At 42.9% G+C, this 12083-nt stretch overlaps 1 protein-coding gene across 1 annotated transcript in view; it reads left to right on the forward strand.

The window, feature by feature from the left end:
• Positions 1-736: 736 nt before the first annotated feature.
• The window catches only part of LOC310818003 (uncharacterized protein), a gene marked incomplete at its 3' end in the record, with an annotated part of 33060 nt that continues 21713 nt past the window's right edge, over positions 737-12083 (forward strand). Inside the window, exons 1-10 of the mRNA XM_083688761.1 lie at positions 737-855; positions 3508-3640; positions 5650-5711; positions 7418-7513; positions 8428-8505; positions 8634-8726; positions 9448-9611; positions 10016-10215; positions 10929-11029; positions 11832-11996. Coding sequence (XP_083544887.1) covers positions 3553-3640; positions 5650-5711; positions 7418-7513; positions 8428-8505; positions 8634-8726; positions 9448-9611; positions 10016-10215; positions 10929-11029; positions 11832-11996 — 1047 coding nt within the window. The 5' untranslated portion in view covers positions 737-855; positions 3508-3552. The remainder of the gene's footprint in view (positions 856-3507; positions 3641-5649; positions 5712-7417; positions 7514-8427; positions 8506-8633; positions 8727-9447; positions 9612-10015; positions 10216-10928; positions 11030-11831; positions 11997-12083) is intronic.

Below are 12083 nucleotides of genomic sequence, written 5' to 3' on the forward strand. Positions count from 1 at the left end.
CAAGGGCCACAGCCACCCCAGCCATGCCCTGTTCTACCATCTGGCAAACGGTACCAGACTATACAGACCGAAAGGCTCAGGAACAGCTTCTACCCACAGACCATAAGGCTGCTCAACTGACCCCGCTTTAGATTCAAACTCAACTGATATGCATTCTAGAAGTGTTCCTGAGTAGAGAGGTACCAGAGATTAATTGAAATCTTTGAGAAATAGTTTTGTACAGTCCATTATATGTCTCCTACACAGTGCAGATAGGGCACTTTGAGATGTATGGCCGGAGTAAATAGCCAACAACATTTGCTAAGACATCGCTTTAGAGTCAAACTCATCTGATCCATATTCTAGTGTTGCCGAGTAGAGAGGAATCAGAGATTCATTTAAATGTTTGAAAAATAGTTCTGTACAGTGAATTATTCTGGGGCAATACCATTTCATAATATTAATTACGATATAAGAACAATTACAAACCCTTCTGGGACAATACTATACCAAATATTATACATATATAATATGTATATAGGCATTTGCTTGTATATATATATATTTGTTAAGATGATTAGCATCTTTTTTTGTGGTTCCTTGATCCCTATTTACCATGTTTAAATGCAAAATAAAGTTTAACTTGGGTGCTATTATTTTGAAGAAATCCTTATTTACATACATTTACATTGACCAGAAGTAGATGGGCGGAGTTCCACTATTGGAGCTCAGAGAACACATATGCGATCAGCAATCAGCGCTGTTTTCAACTTTGGTTTATGCTTTAAGCTGCTGAAACTAAATTACTTTTTAGAATTCCGTTGGCAGCTAGAGACAACAAAAGAAGCGTGTCCGAATATATATTAATCTCACAATGTAAGTAAATGCATATGCATGATTTGTTAATAATGTATTTGCTACTTTTACATTGTGTGTATAGATCTAATGTATTAGTTTTTCGGAATAATAGCGTAGTCCTTGCAGTAGGCTAGCCTATACAGCACATGAACTGAGAAGGGGAAGGAATTGCGTTGATTTCTGTATCACTTCTTCACAATTGTGTCACTTCTAATCAGGGCATTTGCGCTCCTGTCAAAGAGCTTATAGGCTGTTAACTAGGCTACTAGTGTCTCGGCTGCATGTCTGGGAACGATGCTTTTTGTTTGATTCATGTCAATGATGAACTTGATCAAATGGAGGACAGGCATATCATCTGCGAACTCGGCTTTTTGAGTTCAAGGAGAGGTGGGGTATTTTGGGGTATTTTGAGACACGACAGGTTGACAACATCAGTGCGTCCCTCGCACTACAGCAGACGTTGCAGACTCATCTTCCACTGTAATGAACTGTACTGACAACCTGTCAATGCCATTGCATATAGTCATTCCATTGTGTACATTGCTTACATCGCTGTTTGTATTCTATTTATTTTCAATTTATTGTTGCACTTCTCTGTGGCACTGTCACTTTTGCATTTCACTGCATACTTGTATGCACGTGACAAATAAAGAATCTTGAATCTTGAATCTACAATCAGCAATGTCTTCCAGATCCACACATGGCTCCCATTCTAGTCATGTCATGTCATGTCATGTCCCTGTAAATAGTAAATGTAATAACAAACAATGTATTTCAGAGGTGCCTTCCTTAAAAACCACGGGGAAGTCAAAATTGCCCAAAATAATTATACACCGTGCACCACTAACTGTGATAAAGACAGTCCACCCAGATACTTAATCAGATCTTTCCAATTCTCATATTTATCAGACGCCATGGCCATGTCCGAAAGCTCATACTGCTCATACTGTTTACTAAAAGTATCATACTAACCATACTACATACTATTTAGAACCTACTGTTTACTCAAATGTATGCAGTAAGTGACACCTTTTAAAATACTGCACATCTGTAGCTCAACCATGTTGTTCTTAGTAACTGGTTACATTTCACTACTGCCCCACCTCCCTTACCTGCTCCATTGAAATTTGGGACAAAAATCATAAAGGACTTCCTGGACAGTGTGCAGTGAATTCATACTACATGGAAAGACAAATCTAGATGACATTCTGTCATTTTATACGTACTTCAAAACTTCCTAACCTTACATACTGAAAATACCTATTAAATAGGTAGCAGTAGAAGTATGAGCAGAGGGACGTGTGGCCCAGGTCTCTGCATGCCTGTCCTGAGTGCCAGGTACTCATGAGGGTAGGATGACTCGTACAGTGTTTATTTTCCATCTTGCGTAATCGCCCATCCGTGGCAGGCAGACACGCCCGACAGGCCTGAGAACAGGGTTGAAAGTCATTCCTGGGGAAGTCTGGTCTTGCTTTGAGCTTAGCGGCCCTACCCATAATCGGTAGGTGGACACAGGGAGGCCTAAGTGTTGCCTATTATGATGAGTAAGGAGTGTTTCCCTTTTCAGCAAATGCCTTCAATTCAATACAAATTCCAGATCCTCTCTTCTAATTCAGAATCAATTAAATTACATTTTTTATTTGATATTCCTGCACAACAATTCCCTTCCTTAAACTCCCTCTTTTGACCAGTTTAATTAAAATGCTCATACATCCTTAAACTTAAATCAATAGGCATATAACAATGACTGACGTTACCTTTTGCAGTATAATACATATCGAATTAACTCATTACAGAGCTGATATTGTCAATCCCTGTTCACTTCAGCATATATAAATGGACTAGTGATTTAAGCCACCAAAACCATTAGCTACTTTGATCAGATATCTGATTAGAAATATGGCATATCAACTATTAATGTTACTGTTTAGGCAGCCCAGCTATACTGCAAATGACTAAAACAAAGCATGCATTTTATTTCAATAGGAAACAATACATTAATTGGTAAATACCAATTCCAATTATTCAAGTATGCAATATGGAACATTTTAATTAAATTATAATTCAAGCATTTCAATTTACAAATTACATTTCAATTCCATGTGCAAATTCATGAATTGGTCCATGAATTTCAATTAGTATTGACCCCAACCCTGGAGTATACATAATATTTAATATTGATTGATTGAATGAATACTATATAGATCAGCTACATACATAAAGTGCAGGACAGTCAAGATGGAGCCTGAAGAGACGGGTCTTCAGTCTACGGCAGAAGATGGGTAGTGACTCTGCGGTCTTGACCGCAGTGGGAAGCTCTGGATTATGTAGGATGTACTGCACTCATCATTTGCTAGCTATATGAATCTCCACTGCTGGAGGTGTTCAGGTGGCTAGCTACACACGGTCCGTTATTACATGTTATTACATGTTATTATATTGTTATTATATTGTTATTAGTTTGTAGACTAGCCAGCAGTACCAAGCAATGACGTTGTCACTGAAAAGAACATGTTCTCTGTAATATGTTTTGGATTGCTCATATCATTAGTGCCTCTCTATCTCCACAGAGCACCACCATGCAGCCAAGCCTGATTAGTGCCTCTCTCTCTATCTCCACAGAGCACCACCATGCAGCCAAGCCTGATTAGTGCCTCTCTATCTCCACAGAGCACCACCATGCAGCCAAGCCTCTCTGGGTGATCTCCCTTCCCGATGGCGTCAGGGGGAACCCCGGAGGACACTCCTGTGGACGATGCGGTTATTCCCCTGGATATTGATAATGTCCACATTCTACTGCAAGGTCCGTTCCAATGGAGCTGTCAGCCATTCTGGTCTCTTAAAGCAGCACCATCTAAAGGGAGGGTTCGCCATTTTTACACTAATGGCTTATAGACAGACATAACATATTATCACATTTTTCCTACGACTTCTTGCTAAGCCAGTCTGAGCGTGCTCAGTAAAGTGGATGGAGCTGTGAGACAGTTGATTCACTAGTTTATCTGCCTCAATCAGCATTACACAAACAAAACCAACAGATTCTGCCTGAACTGATGGTTGTGATTGTGATCATGAATGGAGTCCCATTATATAACTGTTAGAAAAATAAGTCTCTTAACAGCTGTGCTGCTGTATAGTCATAGTGATGTTGGGTGTGTGTGTGTGTGTGTGTGTGTGTGTGTGTGTGTGTGTGTGTGTGTGTGTGTGTGTGTGTGTGTGTGTGTGTGTCTCTTGAAGCCTGTCCCATCGTGTAGCATGAACTCTTTGGCACGATCCCAGAACTGTAGCCCCACTTCGCTGCACTGTGTGTCACCTAAAGTTTAGTCTGCATGAGCCTGTTGGTAACCACATAGAGAGAGAGAGAAGGAAATTCAGGGTCATACTGTATGTATATACTTGCCTGGTCACGATACATTAAGCTAGAGAAGGGGTGTAAGCTAGAGAAGGGGTGTAAGCTAGAGAAGGGGTGTAAGCTAGAGAAGGGGTGTAAGCTAGAGAAGGGGGTGTAAGCTAGAGAAGGGGTGTAAGCTAGAGAAGGGGTGTAAGCTAGAGAAGGGTTGTAAGCTAGGGAAGGGGTGTAAGCTAGAGAAGGGGTGTAAGCTAGGGAAGGGGTGTAAGCTAGAGAAGGGGTGTAAGCTAGAGAAGGGGTGTAAGCTAGAGAAGGGGGTGTAAGCTAGAGAAGGGGTGTAAGCTAGAGAAGGGGTGTAAGCTAGAGAAGGGGTGTAAGCTAGGGAAGGGGTGTAAGCTAGAGAAGGGGTGTAAGCTAGAGAAGGGGGTGTAAGCTAGAGAAGGGGTGTAAGCTAGAGAAGGGGTGTAAGCTAGAGAAGGGGTGTAAGCTAGAGAAGGGGTGTAAGCTAGGGAAGGGGTGTAAGCTAGAGAAGGGGTGTAAGCTAGAGAAGGGGTGTAAGCTAGAGAAGGGGTGTAAGCATGGAGGATCAACCATCTCAAATGGAGATCAAGATCCCTCAGAGCTCTGACATTGGTGTGGTCATACCCCTTTCTGGCAATATCTTTTTATAGTGTTATGGAGAGTTTATTTGTGTGTTTATGAATGACCTAACAAACACCATGAATCCTGTTGACGATTCTTGAGAAGAAGGCTTAGGTTTTGAAAAGTATTTATAGACATATGCTTACAGGCTCTATACTGGAGATATTTAAAAGGTTTACATTATAGGAGCTATACAAAATGTTCACTGTACTACAACATAAAATGGCCTTGAAAACATCTGTAGGGATTGTGGGGCGATAGTGTTTAAGAGTAATAGCTCCCCACCAATGTTTCGATTGGCTATATAGTTAATGTATTGATTTTTCGTCGTAGTTCATTGTAGAAAGTATGCAAATCTAAATTATCTCTAGTGTCCAAAGCAAATATGTATCACTTAACATGTTGGGATCTTATCTCAATGGTCTGGATAGCGATGGAAGCTGGCTCGTATTAGAAGACTTGTAAATGACTCACTGTAACTGCAATTTTGACTCGTGGCCACATGGGACCCAAATTTAATGTATAGCTCCTTTAAGCTTTCAAAGTTAAGTGTTGTTACCACTATTTCACTTATGCATGCCTCATAGTTAGGATATTTACAAGAGGAAATATCACAATGTAATTAATTCACAAATTGTAGAATTTACTCTCTGTCTGTTGGTACATGTAACCACTTGTTTCATTTCCACATCAATCATAACTCACTTTAATCGAAATTATTCTGGTCTGGTTAAAACATGCTGTAACTTTGTGTTGTATCATTATGCATAATATTGTACCATACCCGAATTAACCGTTTCATGTCTTTGTTTTCCCAACAGAGGAACAGGAACAGATTCAGAAGAGAACCTTTACCAACTGGATCAATGCTCAGCTTTCCAAGGTGAGCGATGTCTTGTCAAAAAGTATACTTGTGCATGTAAACTTGAGTGTATATACGTAAATATCATGAATGCATTGGTATACTTGCAGGCATAGTTCACTCCAAAATCAAATGAAAATTCCCACCAAATTCCCACCTATTACAGGCTAAGTGCATAATTGCTAGGCTATGCTTGCTTTTGCACAGACACAGTTAAAACAGGGAACGGTCGTCACTGGCAGCATGCCTTCTAGAAAAGTAGCTAGGAAGCATTTCGTTACGTTAGGCCTCTATAATTCATCACTGATATGACCTACACTCACCAAACACTTTATTAGGAACACTATACTAACACAAGTCAACAAAAACTCTGAAAGATCATTGACTAATACTACAAGGAGGCAAGTAGGAGCTGGCCTCCCTCGCATGTTTTGTTCTTGACACTTGACGCATAATGTTGATCAAGTATCCTTGACAATGATTGGCCGGTTTGTTTTTATAAAGGCAGGCGAAGCGCTCCTTTGACCACAGTCTGTAAATCATCAGTGACAGGGGGAACCACAGCTGCTACTCCCGGCTCTTCAGCATTGAAATGAATAGTACACTGAGTTGCATTAAAGGTTATTATGAGACATGATGAAGACATGATGACATGATAGATGATCATTTTTATTTTTTTACTTGGCAAAAATGTCAGCAGCTACCACTGTTGGAAAGGTACATATTCATCTTTAAAGGAGCAATCTGTAATTTATAACACCCACAAAACCAAATATGATAGGCTGCCCAAAAAACTAAAGGCTAGGGGAGCAGTTACCACAGAATTTAAAATAAATCACCTTTATTATTTACAAACTAGTGCAAAGGCCACACTTTTAACTGGCAATGAGAGTTCTAGATCCTGCCTTTGAATCCCTCCCAGTGCAGATCTCTGTGACAGGCATCACTGTTGTGACGGGGGTCTATATGACATGCAGATCTCTGTGACAGGCATGACTGTTGTGACGGGGGTCTATATGACATGCACTAGACTTGACTTACCGGAACCCATTAAGCGCTGAGTCATTATCTTATGAAGCTTCACACCGGCTCCCTACTGTACTTGGCATGGGGCCTACCTGCGTGTGACAGGGGGCTGGAGTATTAATAGAGCCCAGACAGAGAAGCACGTAGACGGGTTGTAACATGAGCCGATCTCCCCCTACCCCCCTTTCCAACCCCACATCCCCGTGTCTCACTCTCCCATTACACAAGCGATAGCCTGCCGTCCAATATACCCCATTACCTCGGTCAAACTTAAGCCTCATTTCCACAGAGATAATGGTAAAATGGCAGAAAACATTTACCAGACCTTGATTTACTGGTAACCCTGTTTACTCACATCAGTGCAAACAATGCAGGGAAGTCGGTGAGGATAGAGGTGCCCTCTGTACATACAGGGTTATAATGCAGACTAGCACAGCAGAGCTACTCGGGTCTACTGTTAAAAGTGTAGCAAGGCTGCTTCATCTCAGACAATCCTATCGCCGTTCTTTTTCCCACGTTCGTCGTGGCTTCGGAGCAGTGTCTGAACTCGCGCAAATGAGCTATCAAATGGCCTGACTGAGGTGATGTGCCTGACTGAGGTGATGTGCCTGACTGAGGTGATGTGCCTGACTGAGGTGATGTGTCTGACTGAGGTGATGTGCCTGACTGAGGTGATGTGTCCTCTGTCTGTGTTTTTCCAGAGGAGTCCTCCTACGTCGGTGCTGGACCTGTTCTCTGACCTGAGGGACGGAGCACGGCTGCTCGACCTGCTGGAGGTCCTGAGCGGGCAGCACATGGTGAGTGACCCCCTTCGCAGGATACCCCCATCTCACGTCAGGTATACCCCCATCTCACGTCAGGTAGCCTGGTCACGTAACTAGCGTGTAGGGGTGAGTGTAGGAGTGATGCCACCTGTCGGAAGACAGAGAGGATGCCCCATACCTAGACCCCTCATGGCCTCACCACTGTTTTGAGGAAACATTTGATTGTACCCGCTCTAGTTAATACAGACATAACTACCATGTTGTACCCGCTCTAGTTAATACAGACATAACTACCATGTTGTACCCGCTCTAGTTAATACAGACATAACTACCATGTTGTACCCGCTCTAGTTAATACAGACATAACTACCATGTTGTACCCGCTCCAGTTAATACAGACATAACTACCATGTTGTACCCGCTCTAGTTAATACAGACATAACTACCATGTTGTACCCGCTCTAGTTAATACAGACATAACTACCATGTTGTACCCGCTCCAGTTAATACAGACATAACTACCATGTTGTACCCGCTCTAGTTAATACAGACATAACTACCATGTTGTACCCGCTCTAGTTAATACAGACATAACTACCATGTTGTACCCGCTCTAGTTAATACAGACATAACTACCATGTTGTACCCGCTCCAGTTAATACAGACATAACTACCATGTTGTACCCGCTCTAGTTAATACAGACATAACTACCATGTTGTACCCGCTCTAGTTAATACAGACATAACTACCATGTTGTACCCGCTCTAGTTAATACAGACATAACTACCATGTTGTACCCGCTCCAGTTAATACAGACATAACTACCATGTAGACAACGATAATGGACAACACCGCATAAATGTTGTAAATGAAAATTAAATGTCTACACTGGTTTGCTGAGTTGCTAACAAGGCAGCGCCTCCTCCTGACATTATTTCTCCCACAGAAACGAGAAAAGGGTCATGGAGTATTCCAGCAGAGGGGTAACATTGAGACGGCCCTGAATTTCCTCAAAAAGAAATCGGTAAGAACACCTGTGTTCGGGGAAAAAGGTGGCACGGCAATACAAGATATAACACAGAGGTGATGAAGAGGTGTCGTCGCGTTGACCTTTTCCATGTCGATGACCAGTGACGTGCTTCTGTTCCACAGGTCAAGCTCGTGAACATAAACATCCCTGACATCATCGATGGCCGCCCCTCCATCATCCTTGGTCTCATATGGACCGTCATCTTCCACTGCCATGTGAGCATCTACACATAGCCAAACAGGCACTTGATACGACCTTCAAAAGTTACACTTTTCAGTCACACTTTAAATGAAATACGACTCATAACGACTCAATGAGGCCTTCAAGATCCTATTATAATATAAGCCGTGAATCAATTCTTCACAAATCACTTATGAGGAAATGCTATGGTGGCATAAGAGTGATGCCACATTGACCAGATCTAAGGATTTCTTCTTCTTTTTCCCTCTACACTCCAAATGTTGTGAAATCAAACAATTACTATGAGGTTAAAGTAGATTCTCCAAACTCTCCACTTTCCACAGGGTTTTTAGGTACTTTCTAGCCATCTTTTTTGAGGATAATTAGTGGTTTGCACATTGCAGTGAAGCCCCTTTAGTTCATCAAGCATTATGAACATATACTTTGTTTAAAGTGTAATAAAACAGTGTTTAAAGTGTGTTAAAGTGTGTGAATAAGGCTCTCTGAAAAGCTCCTATTTCACCTTTGTATTGATGCCAAATAAATAAGAGTCCCCATTCAGAAACTGTCTTTGATACAGGGGAAGGGTGAAATGCCCTTTGGGATATCTATTTTGTTGTTAACATCCCATGCTGGAACAATGCCTGACACAATGACTTTAAGGAGTGTTTTCAGCACTGCAGAGAAAGAATGAAGGGGGGAGGATTTTGTATATTTAATTTATTTTCTGAACAACTGCTTTTGTTCCTGCCCCAGATTGAAGAACTAGCCAGCAACCTGTCTTTCAGCTCTCGCCACTCCTTCCTGGATTCATTGACCAGTCTGGACTCACGCCTCAGTAGCCCCACCCTGGGAAGCCCCACCCGAGGTACTCCTGCCAAGACGGCCCTGCTGATGTGGGTCCGGGACCGGTGCCAAAGGTAAGTGGTTGTAGAAAACTGTATCAAGCGTCTATGAGATACAAAAGTAAGACAAAGTAAAGAAGCACACAATATAGAATATACATTACACAGGGCTTCTGGGGCTCAACTACAACACAGACTCACACAAACATGCAAACACACTCACACAAACATGCCTCGCACACACACACACACACACACACACACACACACACACACACACACACACACACACACACACACACTCACACACACCTACACCCACACACACCTACACCCACACACACACACCCACACACACACACACACACCCACACACACACACACACACACACACACACACACACACACTCATCTCTGTCTCCTTTCCCGCGTCTCTCCCCCCACCCCACCCCTCTCTCTATCAATCCCCCCCCCCCAAGGGCTAGCTGCTCCCTCAGTGTGAAGGACTTTAAGTCTAGCTGGCGCAGTGGGGTGGCTTTCCTGGCCATCCTGAATTCCCTGCGGCCAGACCTGGTGGATCTGTCCCTGGCCCCGTCCAGAACCAACCAGCAGAACCTAGAGGAGGCCTTCCGCCTGGCCCAGCAGGAGCTCCGCATCCCCCGCCTGCTCCAGCCTCAGGGTGGGAGAAAGCAGTGTCATGGCTTTGTTCAATTTCTGCCTCTAGACCCCTTCCCTTTGCCCCTTGCCTCTTCGCCTTCACAGACCTACAGGCCTGGACAGGTGAAAGCAATGTGGTGATAGCTATGCCCAGCTCTTCAGTAGTCTTTGTGGGGCGCTGTTGAGGTCATGCTGTTGTCACCTGTCCAGTACCCTCCAGAAGGGGTAGGGGCCTGAGGAAGGGGCTCAGGGGAGGGACTAGACACTGAAATGGACCTGGGCCAAAATGGAAAATATCATGTGTACCTTTGTCAAAGCGTATTCTTAAAGCCGGAACATACTGAATGCAAGTACGTAGACTCTTGTGACAACATTAATAACCAACAGGTAGTGAACATAAACAAAAGCCGCAGCGCCTGTGGCAGAATGTGACTAGGAAAATGTGAATTAATGTGATTTAACCGGGTCACTTCTGAAACATTAGACCATTATTGTGGCGAGTTAATCTATTGTTTGCTGAGATCGTAGAGATACCTGCAGTGGCAATTTAAGCATAAGAGTTGAATTACAGGTAAATGTTGTCACAGATCATGTGGTCCTAATCCTAAGGTTGTGAGACCAAAATGTCATGTTTTTTTATCTGAGCTAAATAAAATGTTGTATTTTTTTATTGTATTTTTGCAAATAAATATTTTTATGCCAGCTGTTATTGAGTACAACCCTGTTTCTCTACAGATGTCGATGTGAATGACCCAGATGAGAAGTCGATCATGACTTACGTGGCCCAGTTTCTACAATATTCCAATGACCTCCCTACACCCCATGATGATCTGCAGGTCAGCATCACCCTTGTCTTTGTTGCTTCGTCCTAATTCAGATTTTTCTTTTTTTTTTAAGTGAAATTCCACTCTTCTTTTCTATTAGGGTTTTTTTTTCTAAATGGTGAACCCAATCTGAAAAAAAACCTACTTTGACCCCATAGTCATTGTTTTATTTCAAATCCAAATTGTTGGAGTTTAGAGCTAAAAGAAACAACATGCTTCCTCTTTTCAATACTTATGGAGGGCAGTGTATGTTACTGAACAACTCACTTCTAGCAGTAAGTGCACAGTTGGTATTTTTCTTTTGTTTTGATGGAATGCATTGTGCGGTGACGTTTCCCAAAACACTTATGTAAGGGATACAACCACAGATTCAAAACAATCATCCTCATCATGACTGCCAGTCAGAAACCTCTGAGAGATACCAGAGTTACCCCCCCCCCCCCCCGCCCCCCCATTCCATTAGTTTGGACTGTGTGTGTGGTTTTGTGTCTGCGTGCATTGATATGGGTGTGTCAATTGGAGTACTTCTGTGTTGAACTAGATGTAGTGAACTCCCCAACACTGTGTGTTTAAAACGACCTGCTCTTCTGACGTGTGTGTGTGTGTGTGTGTGTGTGTGTGTGTCTGTGTGTGTGTGTGTGTGTGTGTGTGTGTGTGTGTGTCTGTGTGTGTGTGTGTGTGTGTGTGTGTGTGTGTGTCTGTGTGTGTGTGTGTGTGTGTGTGTGTGTGTGTGTGTGTGTGTGTGTGTGTGTGGGTGGGTGGGTGGGTGTTTTTGGGTGTGGGTATGTTTTCGCACATGCATGCGTTCCAATAGCTACAGCAGTGCAGGGCAGGGTTGGACATGTGTCTGCCTGCTCCTCTGGACTCTGTGGGGGTGTGGCTGCAGCGTGTGGAGGCGGCAGTCATCGAGGATGGAGGGAATGCACAAGACTACGCCCATGTGGCCAAAGAAGCAAAAGTGAAGCAGGAGAAGCTCAAGGTTTTGCTCTCCGAATTCTCTCCCACTCTGTCTCTCTCTATATGCATCTGTTTCTGGATCCATTTTTCTATTTTTAGACGTTTGTCA

This window comes from Argentina silus (genome assembly GCF_951799395.1).
Source record: "Argentina silus genome assembly, chromosome: 17".
Classification (NCBI taxonomy): domain Eukaryota; kingdom Metazoa; phylum Chordata; class Actinopteri; order Argentiniformes; family Argentinidae; genus Argentina; species Argentina silus.